Consider the following 22,394-nt stretch of genomic DNA (forward strand, 5'->3'; position numbering starts at 1 on the left):
AATCCATCAGCTTCTTATTTTCTTTCCAGTTAATTCCTGCACCTGTTCTCCTTACAACCTTTTTCATAACATAATCCATAACCAAAACAAACAACAATGGCGAAAGAATTCCTCCTTGAATCACTCCTGACCTAACTTGAAATGGATCACTCAAAAAACCACCCACCATTACCTTACAAAAAGTACCTTCATGCAGGCTTCTAATAATATTTACAAACTTTTCTGGTATACCATAGAATCTCATAATTTTCAACATAGCTCCACGTGAAACACTATCAAACGCCTTTTCAAAATCCACAAAACACATGTTAAGTGGCATTTTCATCTCATTAGCTTGTTGCATTAGATGCCTTACAATAAAAATCTGATCATTACAACCTCGACCCTTTCTAAATCCCGCTTGTTCTTCTCTTAAAATTTTATCAATTACTGGCTCTATTCTGTTCAACAAGATTTTGGAAAAGACTTTTGCAACTACAGGTGTCAAAGTTATCCCCCTCCAGTTGCCACACACACTTAAATCTCCCTTTTTTGGTATTTTTATAATCACTCCATTTTTCCACTCTTCTGGAATTCCACCATTATCCCAAGCCACATTAAAAAGTTTCAAAAGTGCATTCATTAACTTGTCAATTTCCACCTTAAGCATTTCAGGGAATATTCTATCCTCACCTGGAGCCTTAAAATTCTTTAACTCATTTATAGATTTTGCTACCTCTTCCAAAGTTATATCCCCTGTTTCTATCTGCAAATCTCTCTCGGCTGGCAAAATGTCCTCTTCAGCTGGGATTGGTCTATTTAGAACAGATTCAAAGTGCTCTTTCCATCTTCCTTTTATATCCAAATCTTTAGTCATCAAATTACCATTTCTATCTCGTACAGGTATTTCCTTCCTTCTCTTTTCAGTCCCAGTTAACTCCTTTATGGCCTGATACGCTGCTCTTGTGCTCTGACCGTCATTTTTACTTAATTTAATTTCTGTCTCTGTCGCCTTTTCATCATATAGTCTCCTCTTATCACGTCTAACGAGTCTTTTTACTTCAGAATGTAAACTCCAATACTTTGCTCTAAGTACTTCAACTACCTGGCCATCAACATGTTGTTCTTCACTTCTTAACTTAGCCTCTTTCCTTTTCTGAATTACATTTCATGTTTCATCTGACATCCAACATTAAGACAGAAAAAATCACTCACTCCACCCTCCACACATACTGCAGATGTAGCACCCTCATACACACTCTTCACGGCATTTAATAGCTGTTTCAATGCAACAGATGGATAGAAAAAATCACTCACTCCACTCTCCACACATACTGCAGATGCAGCACCCTCATACATACTCTTCACAGCATTCAACAGCTGTTTCAATCCAATAGTAAGATAGAAAAAATCACTCCCTCCACACTACACACATACTGCAGATGTAGCACCCTCATACATACTCTTCACGGCATTCAATAGCTTCCCATTTACACCATACATTCTTTATATTTTCTACATTCCTTGTCTATCCACTCTTTCAAAAGCTATCTCCAAATCGATGAAGGCCACATACAACTTCTTTCCCCATCTCTAGAAACTTTTCCACTAGAGACCCAAGGATGAATACCTAATCTACACAACCTCTTCCCTTCCTAAAACCTCCCTGTTCTCAAGAGAGAGAGAGAGAGAGAGAGAGAGAGAGAAGGAGGGGGAGGGGGTTACGTAATACAGTGTCACTTTGGTGATAATGGGGAATTGAGAGGCTGCTCGAGATCAAGCAATGTGGAGAGTTGCCATTAGGTGACCAAGGCCAACACATGCAAGCTTCCTGGAATCTTTATAACTGAACAAATGAATGAATGGCAGTCTTGCCTTAAGGTTCCTACACTTTGAAGGAGGTAATCTGGGACTGCTTTTCTTTTTATATTAAAGCAAACAAAAATTAAAAAATAAATCTTACCTTAAACTTGTTCACAGTCTTGGAGAAATGTTTATCAGTCTCCTGCCTCAGTGTGGACATGCCAGTAGCAATCTCAGTAGCTGCCAGTACATCCTCTGGTACCTGTAAATAACATTAAATTTTCATCATCTTCAGCTTCATGATAGTAATAATCACCACCACCACCACAGTCATTTTCATTACTGGTCCAACAAACATCTCCACGATCATAATCATAATCACATACAGTACTTTCATCACCATGCAAACTATAAATGTCCTAAGCACCGCCATCTTATGCATAATCCTATCACCTTGTCATTATCTGCAGGATTACAGTAGGCCCTCCATATCTGCACGGTTCCAACTTGCCAAGTTCAACTATCCATGGATACCAGATGACTGTTCTTCATCTATCTATCTATTGCCAGACGCCTCAATCCCATTTGGAGTGGCCACAAACAAATCGCCTCCAAGTCGCCCTGTCCCCCGCCATTTCACTGCCCTGCTCCCAACTCACACCCCCCTCTCTCATATACCTCTCCACCCCATCCCTCCATCTCATCCTCAGCCTTCCCCTCCCTCTTCCCCCCTCCACCTCACTCACATACACTCTCTTCGTCAGTCTTTCACCCTCCATCCTCTCCACATGGCCAAACCACCTCAGTGTGTTCCTCATAACGCTTCCTATCACATCCACATCCACACCACAACGCTCCTTTACATCCTCATTCGTCAGCCTGTCTCTCCACTTGACTCCACAGGCTCCTCTTAAATAACTCATTTCCACTGCTCTCACTCTTGACTTGTGTCTTTCCAACAATGTCCAAGCTTCACTTCCGTACGTTAGAGTTGGTATCACAATACTGGAATGTAGTAACTTCTTCACTTCCATGCTCACTTCCCTGTTTCTTATCACTGCTTTCAAGGAACCAGCAACCCTTCTTCCCTGCTGCACCCTTTCAAGCACTTCACCCTCCAAACCTCCATCCTTACTCATCACACTACCCAAATACTTAAACGTACTCACATTTTCCAATTCCTCACCATCCAACCTCGCTGTACATTCACTAACTTCACCTCTCTCAAAGACCATCACTTTACTCTTCCCTACATTCACCTTTAGGTTCCGTTTCTTACACACTCTCTCAAACTCATCCACCAAGCCTTGCAGCTCCCCTTCGTCTTCACTCAACAACACAGTATCATCTGCAAACAACAGTACAGGGAGTTTCCAAACACTATCCTCTCTCACCAGGGCCACTCCAACATCCACTACCCTACTGTTCTTCATGAACATTTGAAAAGCTTCCATAACATCTGAGAAGCATCTAAAAGCACATGAGTGCCTCACTAGGTTTACCAATGATGCTTTGTTCCCATCGGCATAGCTCTTCCTGCACTTTCCCACGTGACCTGCATGCCCACTCCCCTCGCCTTCATCTCACAGCCTGACTTGGGCTGCTCCCTGCCTTAGTCACCAGTAGCTGCCACCACATACAGCTGTATCTGCACCAAACTCTCTGGTCTGTGTCTTCGTGCTTGTGTTCCTTCTATAACAGTATTTCTGTGCTGCACCTTACTGTGATAACTATGGGTCCTAAGAGAACAACAGTGTCTGATGATGGAAGTGTCAGACTTTAGTGCTATACAGTGATAAAACACCCGGAATTTCATAGTCTGCTAATAAAAGTGAGAATTCAGTACCAATTTGGTCATTTCTGTGCCAATTCAGTGACTGATTGCTGATCTGGTAATTTGTTACGTTTGTACTACTGTACTACAATAAACATATAAGTATTTCTTCGTTTTTCGCTGCTTGGATGTTTCACCAAAACCTAGCAAACTGTGAAACGTCTAAGTGTGAAGTTAAGAATCAAGGGGAAAAATAAAGGAGCGTTCTGGTGGGACATGTACCTACCCTATCATAATGTACTATAACACCAAACAGGCCCTACCCAAAATTAAATGAAGAGTGTTTACTAGTGCTAAAACAGCATAACACAATAAACATGTACCTGAAAAGACATTAAAACTGTGGTAACGAGCTGCAACACAAAAAATCCTTACCAGAAATAAAGTGAAGACTGGCTTGAGTGGCAGGTGAAGGTGTGTTGAGGGTGGATGGGCTAGTTCCCGATGTCACTAACTAAGGAAAAACTGCCACTTTTCACCAGATTATTTAATTTTCGACATCAAAATCAGTCAACTAAACCCCAGTCATTTTATGTGCCCTCTCTGTCACAAAAAGGAAGGGAGAAATTATAACAACACTGTTTTACTCACTGCTACAAGCAAGAGAGGCTGTAATATAGTCCAACAGATTCAAAAATTGGGTGATAGCATCTACCATCTCTGTATTGGGATGGTGATTATTCTTTCCTTCTTTAAATATCGACAAGCTTTATTTTACATACATTTCGTATCTCTGTCCATCAAAACAAAAATAAATAGTGTTATGAGAAACATGTAACGATTCTTTGTTAGGAAATAGCAGCACAACATGGCTGAAGATCGTACGTTATGATCATAAACAATAACAAACTCAAATGTGTCTACTGCCCTGCTGGAGCTGCTGTATAAAGATCATGGAAAACCATTGCATAGAAAAATGGACAGTGCCTAGACTGAGCATCGGTACGCGTCATCTGCTGAGGCCTGAGTGTCAGCTGCTGGCTGGGAGCAATGAAATGCAGGGAAACTGGCGAAGTGTGAAACAACTTGGAAACTTTTTTCTAGCACAAAAAACGAGGCGTCTAAGTAAAATGCATTGAAATACGAGGAAATACTGCATTTAACGAGTGTCTTGTACAGGCATACCCCAATATCCAGCGCATTGCTAAGAGACAATTCACTAGACCACACAAAAGAAAAGGGGGAACATTCCCACAATCCGAACAGCCGTCGATTCGCTAGTCTGAACACTCTGCCCCTCCCTAGGTTTGAAACAAGTGCATCTGACCATGTATGTGGTGGTGCACGAGGCCCTCCCAGTCCTCCCTTCATCCCCTCTCTTCTTACCCACCCCCATCCCCATCCTCTGCCACACTCAGTACTGCCAGGCATGTCTCTCTCCCCATCCCCCTGCCCTCCCCCAGCCCTGGTTGTCTCCCTCTCCATCCCCCCACCCTCACCTACCCTAATTTGTCTCCCATATGTGTGTGTGTGTGTGTGTGTGTGTGTGTGTGTATTTACCTATTTGTAGTATACAGGAATTGAGCAATGCTCGTGTTGTCCTGTCTCCATATCCACATTTATCAAGTCTACCTTTACACACATGAATGTTTTTCTCATGCACCACCTCTTTGTCTAAGTCGTTCCAAATATTTAAGTATTTTCCTAATATACCTAATTGTGATATACACGGAATGTACTATGCTCATGGGTTTCCGTCGCTGTTTCTCAGTAAGTCAAATTTAGCTTTAAACTCGTTTAAGTTTTTAGACTGGACAATCTCTTTGTCCAGGCAATTCCATAAGTCTATACTTCTGTAAGGAAAGCTGTATTTCTTGATATCCTTCAAGCAGCTTGACTTTTTCAATTTCATTCCGTGTCCTCTTGTTGCTCTCTTATCCCATACAAACAGATCTTCTTTGTCAATTTTATCTACTCTCACCATGGTCCTGAACACTGCAATCATGTCTCCCCTCTTTCTCCTTTCCTCTAAGGAGGGCAAATCCAGTTTTTCCAGCCTCTCTCTGTATGACAGGTCTGTCAGACTGGGAACCATCTTGGTTGCTGTTCTTTGTATTCTCTCAATCTTGTTTATATCTTTCTTTTTGTGTGGGGACCACACTACCGCTGCATATTCTAACCTGGGGCGGATCATGGCCACTATCAATTTTTTCATCATCTCCTCATCCATATAATGAAATGCTACTCTTATGTTAGTCAGGTGTTTATAAGTCTCTCCAACTATCTTGTTAATGTGCTTTTCTGGTGACAAACTATCTTGGACCAGCACTCCCAAATCTTTCTCTTCTCTCCTTTTTGTGATTCATTCATTACCCAACAAATAATTCAGTGATGGCCTCCTGGTACATTTACCCGTTTCCAATATTTTACATTTCTTTACATTAAATTTCATTTCCCACGTCCGGCTCCAATCGTGTATCCTATCCAAATCCTCCTACAGTATTTTACAATCCTCCTCAACCTCTACCTTTCTCAAGATCTTTACATCATCAGCAAACAGACTTGCATAACTGTTCACTCCATCTATCATATCATTTCCGTAAATCAGGAACATTACTGGCGCCAACACTGAGCCTTGAGGGACTCCACTTGTTACTTCCCTCCATCCAGACATCCTATCCTTTATTACTGTCCTCATTTGTCTGTCTCTCAAAAAGTCTCTCATCCATTCCAAAAGTTTCCCCTTCAGTCCTCCTATATATTCTAGTTTCCACATTAGTCTCTTATGAGGTACCTTGTCAAAGGCCTTCTCTAAGTCTAAGTACACACAATCCACCCAACCATCTCTCTCCTGTACCACGTCAATCGCTCTTGAGTAAAAACTCAACAAGTTAGAAACACATGACCTTCCACTTCTGAATCCAAACTGACATTCAGCCAAAATATTCAATCTCTTCCAGATATTTTATCCATCTGTCTTTCAGGATTATCTCACACAATTTTGCGACCATGCTGGTTAGAGACACTGGTCTATAATTCAGGGGTTCTTCCCTGTTTCCTCCCTTGTATATTGGTACCACATTTGCCCTCTTCCATTCTTGTGGCACTTTCCCCTCTTCCAGTGAGCATATGATTAAACTGTGGATTATACCCGCCAGTTGTTCTCTGCATTCCTTCAGTACCCAATTAGAAATTCCATCAGGTCCTGGGGCTTTCCTTACATCTTGAGTTTCCAGTAATTTATACACTTCCTGTACCTCCACTTTTATATCTTTTATCACCGGAACATTTCTAATCACTCCCTCCCCTTCCACAAGCTCCTTTTCATTAGTGAAAACTGACTGGAAACGTTTGTTCATTATTTCTGCTTGCATTGCCGCATCCTTAAAGACCTCTACTTTCAGTTTGGTGATTCCTTCCTTTTGTTTCAGTTTGCCATTAACAAAAATTTGAGTGTAAAGTGGAGGGACTGTAAGAAAATGTTCTGGAAAGAGGTGAAAAGAGTAAGACAGGGTGGAAGTGAATTAGCAGGGGAGTGAAAGATAAAAATGGTAGATTACTAGTGGAGAAGGGAGAAAAAGTGAGCAGATGGAGAGAACACTTTAAGGAATTGTTGAACGTGGAGGATGGAAGTAATGCGAGTATAAGTGGCTCGGGAATGGCTGGGAGAAGGAGGGAGGTGAGAAGACAGGAAGAAATCAGTAGGATAGAAGTTGTGGAAGCAATGAAGAAAGTTAAATCAGGGAAAGCCCCAGGAATTGATGGAGTGTGTGGTGAAATGCTGAAGCATGGGGGAGAGATAGTAGTAGAATGGATGTGGAAGATGTGCAGATTGACCTGGGAGGAAGGTAGAGTCCCGGAGGATTGGAAGTCAGGTATAATTATTCCCTTGTACAAAGGAAAAGGGGAAAAAGAAGTGTGGGGTAATCATAGGGGCATTTGTCTTCTTAGTATAATAGGAAAAGTGTATGGTAGGATACTTATTGACAGAGTTAGAGAAAGAACGGAGAAATTAGTTGGAGAAGAACAGGGAGGTTTTAGGAAGGGAAGAGGTTGTGTAGATCAGATATTCATTCTCAGATCTTTAGTGGAAAAGTTTCTAGAGAAGGGAAAGAAGTTGTATGCGGCTTTCATGGATTTGGAGAAAGCATATGACGGGGTGGATAGACTAGGAAAGTGTTAAGAATATATGGAGTAGATGGGAAGTTGTTGAATGCTGTGAAGAGTATGAACGATGGTGCGAAGGCTGCAGTGCGTGTGGATGGTGAACTAAGCGAATTTTTCTCTTTGAAAGTTGGGTTGAAACAGGGATGTGTCATGTCTCCATGGTTATTCAATCTGTACATGGATGGGGTAATAAAAGAGGTACAAGGTAGGGTAGTGGATGTTGGAGTGGCCCTGGTGAGAGAGGATAGTGTTTGGAAACTCCCTGTACTGTTGTTTGCAGATGATACTGTGTTGTTGAGTGAGGCTTGGTGGATGAGTTTGAGAGAGTGTGTAAGACACGGAATCTAAAGGTGAATGTAGGGAAGAGTAAAGTGATGGTCTTTGAGAGAGGTGAAGTCAGTGAATGTACAGCGAGGTTGGATGGTGAGGAATTGGAAAATGTGAGTACGTTTAAGTACTTGGGTAGTGTGATGAGTAAGGATGGAGGTTTGGAGGGTGAAGTGCTTGAAAGAGTACAGCAGGGAAGAAAGGTTGCTTGTTCTTTGAAAGCAGTGATAAGAAACAGGGAAGTGAGCATGGAAGTGAAAAAGTTACTACATTTCAGTATTGTGATACCAACTCTAACGTCCGGAAGTGAAGCTTGGACTTTGTTGGAAGGACACAAGTCAAGAGTGAGAGCAGTGGAAATGAGTTATTTAAGAGGAACCTGTGGAGTCACATGGAGAGACAGGCTGACGAATGAGGATATAAAGGAGCGTTGTGGTGTTGATGTGGATGTGATAGGAAGCGTTATGAGGAACACACTGAGGTGGTTTGGCCATGTGGAGAGGATGGAGGGTGAAAGACTGACGAAGAGAGTGTATGTGAGTGAGGTGGAGGGGGAAAGAGGGAGGGGGAAAGAGGGAGGGGGAGGCCGAGGATGAGATGGAGAGATGGGGTGGAGAGGTATATGAGAGAGGGGGGTGTTACCACCTGCCCCCTCACTGCTTCCCGCCACCACTGTTGAGTCCCCCACGCCACCACTTCCCAATGCTTCAACATCAAAGCCCTCAAAATCCAGTGGGAGCTCATCAAGCTCCTCAATGTTGTCAACGTCCTCGTCCACAGCACCTTCGTCCTCCCCAGCCTGTATGTTCTCCAAAGCCTGGACGTGTTGAATATGAGAGGACAGGAATGATGTTATTAGAGTCTGATGATGTGCATGAACTCTGGCACTGAAAAGGTCCTTGTAATTAGCCACAAGTCTATCCACCATCTGGAGGAAAGTGTCCCTGATCTCTGTCCTCCCATCACATTCCTCAATTTGCTCTTTCAAACGAGCAGTGGTTGCCAGCAAGTCTATGATTTGGCGAGATGTTGGCTCAACTGGTGGGACAGGTAAGGGTTCCTGAACTTCACTGTCAATGACTCGTTTGTCTGTTTCCAACATTTCCTTAATGGTTGTTTCAAAACAAGTGACTGCAGAGATGCGGGGGCTCGCGAAAATCGTAGGAAAATCGCGAGACTCCTAGGAAAAACATTCCCTTGCCATCGCGAAACGAAATTTCGCGAGAGTATACATCGCGAAAATAGTGACTGTACTGTATATATTTTTCGGATGATATGAGTGAAGGAAATCTTGGGGATCTTGAAGGTAGCCAAGACACTTCTAGGCAATTGGATAGTGAAGGAGACTTGAACGCTTTGCATTTGCGTTCAGGACGTACCGTACATATCAGACAATGCCTGAGTGTCAGACTAGTTCAGAAATGGCCACTGGTCTCACTGAAGAAGGCACTCCTAGTGCAGAAGAGACTGTGGTAATTGAAGAAGAGGCTGCAGCAACATCCTTGGACACTCTAACAAATCCACAAATTCCACTAAGCTCTGAGATCATGCAACCGCTTATGACTTTTCCCTCAAGCATGTTTAGCACCCCACAGGCTTTGGGACAAGGGGCGCAGTATAATTTATTTCCTAATGCTGCTTATGCTAATCCTTGGGGCCTGAATACTAACAGTATTGGCATGCAAACCCATGTTAATCCTCCTCCTCCCATATGGCACGTACCCAATACGGCAACTACTAACCTTACTACTACTGCACCTCAAACACTACCACCTGTAGCACCAGTTAGTCAATCTCAGGGGCCTTTCATTGTCCAGTCACCTTTGAACTCAGACTGTATAAAGGTGTTGCCTACAGCACAACCGACTATGCAGTTTACTTGGGAAGATGACAATGATATACATAGGTTCTTAAGAGACTGTGAGGCTCAGATACATAGGCTGAAGCTTGCCAGTGATGGGGAGAAAATTTGGCATGTTAAAGTCCATATTAAGCCAATTTCCCAGGCGGCTGAAATGCTTGAAGCTTCTATTTTTCAAACCGGACCTAGTGCTCAGGAATATGAGAGGTTTAAGGAAGCCCTGACAAATACATTCAAAAGTGACTGCTATGTGTCAGACGCTAGGCTATTCAGATTAGTAAACAGGGCACAGCAGTATCCAAATTGTACTGAAGGCCAAGCTCACGCAAAGGCAGGTAGGTGTTATGCGGAAACTAGCAAAGCTTTGCTAACTTCAGGCTGGGGAGACATAACTGGGGGATTGTCTTATGGGAGAATAGCTTGTCTTCTAAAGTACCACCAGTGCTTGCTTTGTTTGGCCCCTGCTGGGTGAGACAGAGTGCTTAGGCAGGCAAAAAGACCTCCTGACATAGCCCTTCATGACCTGAACTTCAAGTTAAAGGTGAAGGCAGCAGGAGAGAGCAGAACTATCTTAGCCGTGGACACAAAGAAACAAAACCCTGCTGGTAAGTTCTGTACTGTGTACCACAAGGCTGGCCATATAGATAAAAAGTGTTGGCAGGCTAAAAAGGCGGCACACCAGGCTGCCAAGGCTAACACAATTGCCACGTATGGGTCTAGTACTTCTGGGAAAAGCAGTCAGGCAAAAAGCAGCCAAACCAGCCCACCACAGCATGACCAAACCAGCCCACCACAGCGTGACCAAGCCAAGGCTAAGCCAAAGGTACAAAGGTGGTGTGTCATACACGGGCAGTGTCCTCATTCCTCTGACTATTGCCCCATTGTCATTGCCAATAGGGAACAACTAAGTTTTCATTCATTCATTCATTGCCAGACGCCATGTATCCCACACGGGGTGGCCAAGGGCTTAGAGTTAATTGTTTTACAGGGAGGGGCACTAATCCTCCACCAACCCCACTTGATACGTAGGGGTGAATTCGAGGGAAGCTCAGAGCCGCACGCAGAAGTAACCCGAGAGATCATACAGTCCACCGATGTGTGTGTGTGTGGCAGCTATAAAAAAGGTGGATTTATTGTCAATTCCTTGGATTACAGGGAAAGGCCAGGTGTCCTTAATAGTTGACACTGGGGCATGTGCAAACATTATTTCTAGTAAAGCACTAGAAAGGCTAAGACAACTGATGCCTCGTGCACATTGGACGTTATCAGCACCCAATGTGAGTTTGACGGGTGTGACAGGAAGTAAAATGATGATCGTAAGCCTGGTACTGTTGACAATGAGGGCAGATAAACGATCTCCTGCATTACATGCCACATTCTATGTGGTTGAGAACTTCCCTCTGCCAGCGGATGGGTTATTAGGCCTTGAGTCCATGGAAGAGTATAATGTGATTATACACCCTTAGAGACATTCCATTTCCTTTAATGGGAAGGATTTTGTGGGCCTTGTTCCCTCAGCAACCAAAGCTGGAGATAGTCACGTCCAACAAGGAGCCATCCAACCAGTTGTTACCCCGACAGGTGAAGCGTCAAGGGAATCACCAGACGAACACGAAACGGAGAGTATGGGCTGCAAGCAGGTCAAGGCTATAGTGAGTGGGAATCACCACTTGCACAGTCGGACTGTCTACAAAATTCCTGTACGAGTACCTGATGTGTCGGTGGGAACTGATGTGACATGCTTATCGGAGACCGTAAAACACAAGACATTGTCACTGGAGTCAACCCTGAGCCGTATCAGACAAGACCAGAAGACGCCCTTCTTCATCGCAAATATGAGTGGTGGCGCAGTTAAGCTCAGAGATGGTTGTTATGTAAGCGACTTGATATGCTATGATGGCCCTTTAAGGGAGGTCGACAATGTACTGGTGATCTCTCCAGTAGTTACATCGCAAACAACGACTCAGTCAGAACCTACACGTCTAGGGAGAGAAAGTTTGCTAGGACAATACGTGATGGTAACAGAAAATGTTAACCATAAAGTGCAATTGCTAGCACTTCTTAAAGAATTCTCCGATGTAGTGGCACTTCCAGGAGAACCACTGGGCATGACTGGTAAGGTGAAACATCATATTGGTTTCTGCCCTGGTACAAATCTGATATGTGTGCCTGCATATCGTCTACCACACAGCCAAAGGAAAGCAGTGGATGAGGAAGTTGAAAAGATGCTTCATGATGGAGTCATTCAGCCTTCTTCCTCACCTTGGAACACATCGCTCTTTCTGGTGCCTAAAAAGGACCGTGGTGTGAGACCTGTTGTGGATTTCCGGCAATTGAACAAGGAAACCGTACTGGATCGTTTCCCGATTCCGCATCTCAGAGACTTACTACAGTCCCTGGGTAAGGGAAATACCGTTTTCACCTGCCTGGATCTAAGGTCAAGGTATTGGCAGGTGGAACTGACCAAAGAGTCCTGTCCCATCACTGCCTTCACCACTCACCGTGGGCACTTTGAATTTCTCCGGAGTTAATCAGTTGTTTGGTGACATGTTAGGGCAGGACATCTTGGCGTATCTAGATGACTTGATAACTGCGAGCAACAACATGGACACTCACTTTAATAAGTTAAAACGAGTGATGGAAACCTTAGCCCCTTAAAGGCAGATCGTCGCTTTTGCGACGATCGCCAAAAAGGACATAACGGCGGATCGTAGCGTTTGCGATTCGAGTTAATTTTGAATAAACGCGGGCAAGGATGTTCCAGCTGGTATTGTGTATCAGTACCACCACCCTTTAGCTACAATTAGCATACTTGACCTTTGTACTACTGACCTCCGTTGTTGCCAAGTATCACGTTTTTCCCCCCTCCCCCCCCCCACAGCCCGGCCAGCCTGGCTGTGATATATGGCAGCGCTCTGACTGCTCAGAACTGTAAATCTGCGCTCTCCTCTCACAAGCAGTTTATGCTAATAGGAAACGCTTGTTTCCCCAGTTGTCACACTAGCTTTTTTTTGCGCGGTTTGCCCCTGCTTAGCGTCAGTGTACCGCAGGCTTTCAAAGTGACATTATGGTGAGTTCTAGCTCTTCCGAGTCAGTGCGAGTGGCCGACAGGAACGAGAATAAAGTGACGGGCGTAAGGCAGAATAAAAGCGCGCCGCGGTGATCTTTTGGAAAGTAATATGATTGAAAATAATGCAGTATATGTGTTTTTAGCTGTGAAAATGAAAACGTTTGTTGAGTGACGGGAAGACCGCCGCCACACTGCATGTCGGCTGTACGCTTCGTTGATTTTAGCCTTATTTTCAGTGCTTATTGTACAAATACGGATTCCAAACTACCTGTACGCTGTAGTATAAAGTTTACTGTGACAGAATGAGGCTGTGGTAGAGGGGAAACCGAGTTGCTGGAGGTGTGAAAGTGAAGATTTTGTTACCCAACTTTGCAAGTCTCCACAAGTCCTTGGGTAGTCCACGAAGGTTCAACACCTGTATCTGGAGAAAGCTGAATGTAAGTACTATCTGCCATACCAAGTATAATGTTCTAGGGTTAATCTCTGATTTTTGGCTAATATTTTCCTACAGGTACTCAGACCACGATCCAACCCCGCCACCCGGGGGGGGGGGTCGGCTGTCCATGGCCGCGTTTTAGAGGTTAATTAACGTCCGCAGGTCTGAAAATCAAGTTGTCAAAGTGTGAGTTCCTGAAGTCATGTGTCAGATTTCTGGGGCACTTAGTTGACAGCGATGGCATTAATGCTCTTCCGGATAAGGTTACTGCCATGATAAACTTCCCTGCCATGATAAACTTCCCTACACCCAAATCCAAGGATGATGTTTGCTCGTTTCTAGGGCTCATTGGCTTCTATAGGAGCTTTGTCCACAGATATGCTACTATTGCATCACCATTAACGTCGCTATTCAAGAAGGATGCAGCATGGAAATTGGGATCATTGGAAGAGAAAAGCTTCAACGATCTCAAGAAAGCCATGACTGAAGCACCTGTGTTAGCGTTTCCCGATTATACTCAACCTATTTACCTGTGCACGGACGCCCCAGGTTCAGGTCTGGGAGCAATGTTACAGCATAAGGATGAGCAAGGCAAAGCACACACCACTGCCTATGCCAGTAGGGCACTAAGACCCCCAGAAAAGAATTACTCGGCGACACATTTGGAGACATTAGCAGTCGTGTGGGCATTAGGGCATTTCCGGGATATCATCTTCAGTTACTGGATAATTGTTTTAACTGACTATGCACCCACATGCGACTCATTCAAAGGGAAGAACCTGCATGGTAAAGTTGCGCATTGGTACAGCAAGATAATGAAGTTTCACCCAGAAGTCAGATATTTACCGGGCCATCAAAACATCATTGCCAATGTGCTGAGTAGAAACACTGCTGCTGCCATATCTGAGGATATCCTTCTCACTGGGTATTCCCCGGACACGGTAAAAGCGGAACAACGTAAGGATGCGATGTGGTCTCAAGTCATCTATGCCTTGGAGTCTGGCGACAAGACTCGTCTACCTGAACTTCCAGTACCGATGACTCACTTCCACCTTCAACATGGTCTCTTGTATAAGAAACCACCGGGGAAGTGCACTGTGTATCAGTTGGTTGTTCCTGCTACTCTACAGCTGTTAAGAGTCCATATTATAATTAAAAATCATAACAGATAGATAGATAAATAGATAGATAGACAGCTCCATGCAAGCCTGGGAAAGGGAAATGATCTTGCAAGTTAACTGAGGAAATGTTGACGATACATACGAAGTAGCAAAGTCAGGGGATGATGTAGGTAGTGTGTCAGCGAGATAGCAGGCAAACAAAGCCTAGTGGCATACACACATACTCACATACAGGTTTCTGGAACTTTCCAACCACAGTGTAACACATGTGACACGACCCCTGTTTCATCAGAATTTAGGAAGCAGAGAGGTAGAAGGAGGCTAGCATTAGAACCGACAGGTAGTGGAGAGAGTGAACAAGAAAGAGGGACTCAACTAGACTTACTTATTATATTGTCTCTGTAAGACATACCCTGCTCAACTTAGATTTCTCTGAAGATAATAAATTAAGATCAACTCACTGTATTCATCTTTAATTCCTACTTACAAGAAATCGAGAGTGACAACTAAACAACAAAACTTCTCTACAAGTTACTACAGTGTCTTTTATGACACAGTTGGTTCATGAGGTACCTCAAGCAGGTCATCCCGAATGCGACAGATGCATATACGTGAGGCAAGAAAGAAGTACAGTACTATTGGCCGACCATGGGGAAGGACATAGAAGCCCAAGTTAGTCAATGTGTCATGTGCGTGGAAATATGAGGAACGACTGGACCTCCAACTCCCATCTTGGAGTATCCCCTACTGGAAAAACCTTGGGACACAGTCTCCACTGATCAACAGCTGTTGCCAAGAAGTCATCAAGGCTCAAACTATGTGTTTAGTGGCAGTGGACCATTTTTCACGATTCACTGTTTTAGCACCTTTACAGACGAAAACTGCAGAGGAGGTGGTGCACGCTTTTGTAACCTCAGTGATTTGTCCATACCCTACACCAGGGATACTCAGCTACTCTAGAAGTAGGGCCGAATTATGACTCAGATTAACAAGAGGGCCATACATTACTTTACCTCTATTTTTTCCCCATCTAAAGACCTATACACAGAAAGAAACGAGATATTCACATGTTATTTGCGTTTCCATATTCCACTAATAACACAAATAAAATGAAACATGCAAAGCTTCTTGTGTTATAGTTGTTTATTTGTTTCTTCTCACTCTTCTGAGTCGGTCAAAGGGCCAAGCAAAAATGGCTCAGGGGCTGGATTTGTCCTGCGGGCTGCCAGTTGAATAGCCCTGCTCTACACCCAAGGTATTGCTCAGTGATAATGGCAGTGAATTTCGTAACCAGGTGTTACAGGAAAAATGTCGTACGAATTGGGTAAAGCAAGTCTTTGTTACGCCTTACAGTACCAAGAGCAATGGCCTTGTGGAGAGGACAAACAGGAAAATATTGTAAGTCCTGAGACCAGCAATCAACTCGATGAAGAATGACTGGCAAGACTGATTACCACATGTAGCAGCCACCATAAACTCCTCAGACAATTCGTCGACTGGGAAATCTCATTACATCCTCAATGGAGAAGAGGAAATGTTGCCCTATGATTTGCTAGCTCGACCTCCTACTCCGGTGTACAATCCCGTGGATTACAACAAGGTCCAACTTGCAAAATTTCAACACATACATAGTGAAGTACGGAAAAGATTAAAAGCCTCAAGAGCAGAGATGATGGTGAAACAACACAAAGGTAGTCAAGAAAAGACGTTAGAGGTAGGCCAGAAGGTGATGGTCCAGAATCCTGAAAGAACTTCCAAGCTCAACCATAAGTTCCGTGGGCTGTGTACAATTATGGAGAGAGTGCATGGACATACCTAAAGAATAAGGAATGATGTGAGTGGAACTCAGGAGGTAGTAAATGCTAACAGCATCAAGCCAGGAAGTCAAGAGCTAGACCTAACTAACCAATTGTCTGATGCGTTGTCCCCTCTGTCTTCATCGCAGTCTATGTCATCGTCTGTACCTGTCCCTATTCGAGAGTATCGCAGCAAGCTACGATCCCACAGCAAGAGCGATTAAGGGAGTATCTTCTCTTGCAGAAATGTGGCTGTGGCTTGTACTCCTCTCGCACTGCTTGGGGTGGACCTATGGATCAACAACGGACACGGATACGACCTAAATGATGCCAGAAGCACTGAAGAGCCCACTAGGAGAAGTCGTGGTGGTAGAGGATGCAGTCTGTGTGCACCAACAGATGGATGACCATCTCCGAGCTCCAGACACTGTTAGAGGTGCTTTTGAGGGATTGTTTCACCTAAAACACCAGGTGTTAGAGATGGGGAAGTCACACAACTTCAAACAGCAGCTAATGGAAATAGGGAAGTCACCTGACCTGAAACAGCAGCTGATGGACTTGAACAGTGAAGCTTTCGTACAAGCCTTGTATGGATTACTTGAACTTCAGACTGAACATATAGATAGGCTTTTAGACAGGCTTACTAAATTGCATGTTGCTTTACCTAATGCAAATTCTGATCTTTCCTAGCATGTCCATGCATGTACTGCGAGAAGACTTGTGGACCTTCTAGGTATCCTGTCTCAAAAGCTCTTTGGTACAGCACTAGACAAGGACGTAGTGCAATTGGGCAGACAGATGCATGATATGGCATTGGCGGCTAAGGCAAATAACAGGCTAATCGTACACATGTATGAACAACTAGTTGAGTTCACTAACAAGGCTAATGAGATAAATGTGACTACCAACCATCTCGTAGAAACTGTGAACAATATCCAGACTAACCTACCAACCCTAACTAACATAGTGTTAATTGCTGAGTACCTACATGCACTCAATGAGTCAGTCACCACTTTGGAGTTGAATGCAGCCAATATGGTGGACAGCTTAGTCGATGCAAGTTTGAATAGGGTTAATGCTTTATTGCTTCCTAGTCATGTTTTAAGTAATGCTCTTGACGTAGCTATGGTGAAGTGTGGACTTACATCACTTTTGGTATAAATCAGCTGGAGTATTATTATCCATTACTGGAGGCCCAGTTGACCCATAATGGCATCCTGATATTGGTACCTATGAGGAATGCTATAACATACCATGCATGGCAGTTCATTTCTTTCCCTTTTGCTACTACAAACAACACACTTGTCATTTTGAAGGAGAGCCCAGAAGTGTTAGTTGTGTCTGATGACAAAAGGTATATAGCTGAAATGACTGTGGATGAATTTGAGAAGTGTAAAGCTTCCTTTCTCGATCTCCATGTATGTCCTGCTCTCCATTTTGTCTTTATACCATCAGAGGTAGAGGAGTGTAAGGTGGCCTTGTTGGACATGAGCACTTCCTCTACACTGCAACGTTGCACTTTCCAACCCATCCAACTGATATCAGTTTTCCATGCTCATGTACATGCGAAACAGTATTTCTTCTTTCCTGAGACAGAGGACGTAACAATAGTGTGCATCACAACACCAGTTCCTTACAGTAGTTGGACACTATGTTGCTCCCGATTTTTGTGAGCTGCACAGTAAAGAGATGGTAATTCTACATAACAAGCAACATCCAGCTTTATCGGTGAATTTCTCGTCCCAGTTATGACCCTTTCTACCTTCATTCAATGTCTGTTTGTTGAATGTGAACAGGGCGTCTCATGTGTTGAACGGAATGGAGTTTGTTACTTACCTGAACAAGACTGATTTAAAACCACATGTACTGTCCTATCTTCCTTCGTATCTTCCTCCTTCCTATTTTGATCCTGGCGTTGGTCTTCTACTTCTTGTGGTCTTGTCCTGTGTTTGTGTTTGGGGCTATTATCTGAAAGGCATTAAGGTGGGAAACCTACTAAAACCATGGGTCCGTTCTCACGGATTACAAGTGGATCTGCCTGAGTAGTTAGCTACCCTACATGATGGTTAGGCTACACGGTAGTTAGGACTACAATGTCGACAGGGACGTCGAAAAGGTGTGGCCGAGCAATGTTCTGGACCTGGCACCACTTCCACAATGGGTTATCTCTCGTGCTACTTATACGTATTATATACATAAGTGTGTTTATTCATATTTAATGAAAATGTATTGTAGTGTTGAGATGAATGTCCAAATACAATTTCACTGTGAGTGTGGTGTGGGAGAGAGATAAGAGGTCAGACATGCTAAGGCTAGCATTTTCAGACGTACACAGGGAGAGTGAAGGAAGGTGAGAGAAGGATATAAATTCTGCATATGTTTAAGTCTTGGGGAAATATACATATATGTGTTAATACACTATATGAGGCCCATAATAACATGATGTACTGAACGCCACATGTTGAAAATGGAGAAAAACACAGTTAAAGTTGCATTATTTTCAAAATGCCATAACTTTGGAACTAGTGAATATTTTTTAGTGCTTTTTCTTTTATATTTTAGCTTGAAGTTCATACTTTCATGTCATGCTAATCTTGGTAGAAGAGAAATTAGCAGAATTCTGAAAGGTACAACAACAGCTGGATTTTTCTCCAGTGTGGTTATTGAGAGACAAAACGTACTCTCAGTAAGCACTTTTAACAATCAAACCAACCAAAGATATCAATGGGAAATGTTTGCAAAAGCAAAACATAAGTATGTAATACTATTTTAAGATATTAAAAACCATGATAAAAAAAAATAAATCTTTCATTTTAGCCATTTGGGAATAATGGTAAGCTCTTTTTCTGTTATGAGAAGGAGCAGCAGCTTTTTGCTTACTACTAGAGTCACTCATGTTCTCGAGACAATGAGAAAAAACACTAAAACAGCTCTGAAAATAGCCAGTTAATCCAGGCAGTGTTCTAGGCTGGCTGGTAAACAAAAAACTGCGTCACGTCATGACAGATACCCAGATCACAGTTGCCAATGTCTTGCTGAGCTCTCTCCCTTTCCCATTTTATGTACATTATGGCTAACTTACCCTTAAAATCATGCGATTTTATGCTAAAATACGACGCTCTAGGGTAGTTCAACTTACTGGATTTTTCAACTAACAGGAAATAATTGCAAAAAAAAACTATACAGGGTATTACCCCCAAAAATGCAAAATACAGTATATGTGATCACTTGTTTATTAACACAAAACTAAAGAACCATTTATAATGCAATAAAAATAAACAATAAAAACAATTTAGTGCTCATCGTAGGTTAGGCTAGGATAGGAGGTTGCATAGCCTGGGCTAGACTAGACAGACAGAGTTGGGGAAGTACTGTACCGTATGTGAATCTTTGAATGCAAACAAACAGTGTAGGCTATTAGGATGTATAAAGCAATAGAAATAAACAGTAGAAACAAATTCAGTGCATTTCATTTCTTAAATTGGTGGATGTTTGGGCAAAGAGGTTTCATAGGTTAGGCACCTTGTGTTGGAGACATCGATGGAAGGGCTCAACACTAAATTATGTAAAGTTCTGCATTTATTTAGTTTGCTTTACAATCGAACTAAAATGTAATACTTGGAATATAATAACTAAACTGTACCACTTGGAATAAACTAAAATGTAGCACTTGTAAGAAAGTAAAATTTTCCCTTCAAATAAGCACTGCCTCACGCACATTTTCTTTTTACCCCTTCACGAACGTTGATGCAATATGAGTCAAAATGGTGTTAGGCTGAAGAGTAAGAGATGACCCACTTCGGGTCATTATCAGTGTTGGTTTGAAGGGATGCCAGTTAGGCAGTTTTGGACAAAAATATTCACCAAACTTTAGTTTTAGCATGAAGTGCATCTGTCTTTGGGGAGGGTGTCTATTTCAGGGCCAACAGTCTCAAATAGCCTAGTTGGCTTTCGGTGGGAGGGGGGGGGGGTGCATGTGATTTTTGGCAATTTACCCGAAAACTATTGGTCGTATCAAAATTCTGAAGACACCACATGTGTAGCCGCTTGGTGTAGACTCCACTGAATTCCACAGGTGACCACCAAATAATGTTCTCGCAGATTAGTCTCTGCTGCCATAATGCTGCAGAGATTGGTGGTGATGAGCTCATGAACAGGAGCAAGGTAGCGTGCAAGTGAATCAGGAAAAATGGAGCAGGTACGTTTCTCCCTCTTTATTATGCCACAGAAAAGTACAACGGTGATGAGAGAACAACGGAATAAAGCGTCTTCCTCTGACGAGAGCTAATTACGTAGTGTACCGAGCGCCACTGCAAGCGAAACCAAGGTAAGTATACCACTATGTCGCCCAAACCCTCTTTGATCTGGAAAGCAACCACAAGGTACAGAGAGCTTCTGGCATAGGGTCCAAATTTCCCTTCTGTAACATGGCCTCACTGCCTGCTTCACCTCAGTGCGTTGACAACCCTCATGCTGGTCACAGACTGTACCAAGTGCCTCCAAGCAACGTGTTGTCTGGTGTTACCAGATACTGTACTAGCATTTCTTTATGTTCACAGTATGCAGTCCTACCGGACCCAGGTTCAAATCCCTGTTGGGGCAGGGAACAGTTTAAGGATCTGAATTTCATAAAATCAGACTTTTCTGATCTACCAGAAGACCCGCCGACATGTCATAAAAATACCCCTGCTAGTACCAATACACCAGTCCTGTATGAGACAGCCCTAGCATGTATTCAATATGGACGGTGGGTGTTAGCGCCGAAGTGGTGACATGTGGAGGTGTATGGTATGTAGGAGGACTACTGGGCCTTGAGAGCAGGCTGTGAAACCTATGCCCAGAGTCGGACGCATAAAAAAATAATAATAATAAAAAAAAAGTACTCTGCAGTTACTGACCTTACAGAGATGTTGTTCAAGTTGGTCCAAAGCCTCACTCAGTCTCTCAGCCATCAACTTCTCAACTGGAAAAAAAAGAAAAAAATGAGACAGAGAGAAAGAAAGAGAGACAGAGAGACAGAGACAGAGATGAAAGACAAGGGGAGAGAGCCAAATGCTACATTACATCCCCAAAATATATCAGAATATCCAAAAGATTGCTGAATGAAACAGGCCAAAATATATCAGAATATCCAAAAGACTCCTGAATGAAATAGGCCATGGACTGTACTAATTCACTAACTTTTTTTTTTTTTTTTTTACCAATAACAACAATGTCTGGCAATAGATAGGGAGACAGAACAACAACAAACAATTAGTTGCTATCTATAACATAAAAGGAAAAACAGTTAAGCCCTTTGTATAACTTAAATTCTATTTCTTTTTTTCCATTACAGACAACAGGACTAGAAAAAGGCTCAGACAGCTTACCTAGTATTTCACAATGATGTAGTTAGCGAACTTTTTGGAGTGTTCCAACCGCAGAATGTTCTGGCCTATTCTAAACACCTAAGTCCACTATACCAAGCCTTAAAGGTGGCTTCTGTGGATGCCATTAATACATGTTCAGGAAAAGAGTTCCATTTGTTTATTATCCAAACGAAAAAACACTTTCCTTTCAAAACGGTCCTCTAGTGTCCAGGCTAAGAAACCTTCAGGGTGTCCACAAAGATTTGAGTTTCATTTTGTTTATAAAGGCTCCAACATGCATGCATTCATCAGCCTTGGTCACCTAATGCTGCAGCCTCCTAATTCAGTCCTTTATCCCTGCAGTCACACTCTATGACTTTGTCCAAGGTACTTTTTCAGTCTCCCTCTCGCAGCCCTACCCTCAACATTCACACTTCTCACTTTCTGCACCCAATTGTCATCCCCCATCTCTCCACATGCCCAAACCAATTCAATCTACCCCTCCTTATCACAACACCAATACACTTCAGTCCCATCCTTCCTCTTAACTCTTCTATTGCAAATCTAGTCTCCCAGGAATTGCATTAATGGATGCACTTAACATCCACCTAATCATTGCCATTTCCATACATCTGAGCCTACGAATACCCTCTTCCTTTACTGCCCAGGTCTCACTACCATACAGAATTACACTCTCAACACTTGCTTCTTA

The 22,394-nt window shown here is 43.0% G+C and overlaps 1 protein-coding gene across 2 annotated transcripts in view; it reads right to left on the reverse strand.

The window, feature by feature from the left end:
- LOC145408249 (uncharacterized) overlaps positions 1-22,394 on the reverse strand; it is a 195,975-nt gene that overhangs the window by 126,109 nt on the left and 47,472 nt on the right. For both annotated transcript variants that reach the window (XM_080279015.1, XM_080279017.1), the window contains 2 exons: positions 21,233-21,297; positions 1,943-2,044 (listed from right to left, as the gene is read on the reverse strand). In XM_080279015.1, coding sequence (XP_080135141.1) covers positions 1,943-2,044; positions 21,233-21,297 — 167 coding nt within the window. The remainder of the gene's footprint in view (positions 1-1,942; positions 2,045-21,232; positions 21,298-22,394) is intronic.

This window comes from Coenobita brevimanus, chromosome 76 (genome assembly GCF_032717465.1).
Source record: "Coenobita brevimanus isolate Jiangsu-jjx chromosome 76, ASM3271746v2, whole genome shotgun sequence".
NCBI classification, from domain to species: Eukaryota; Metazoa; Arthropoda; class Malacostraca; order Decapoda; family Coenobitidae; genus Coenobita; species Coenobita brevimanus.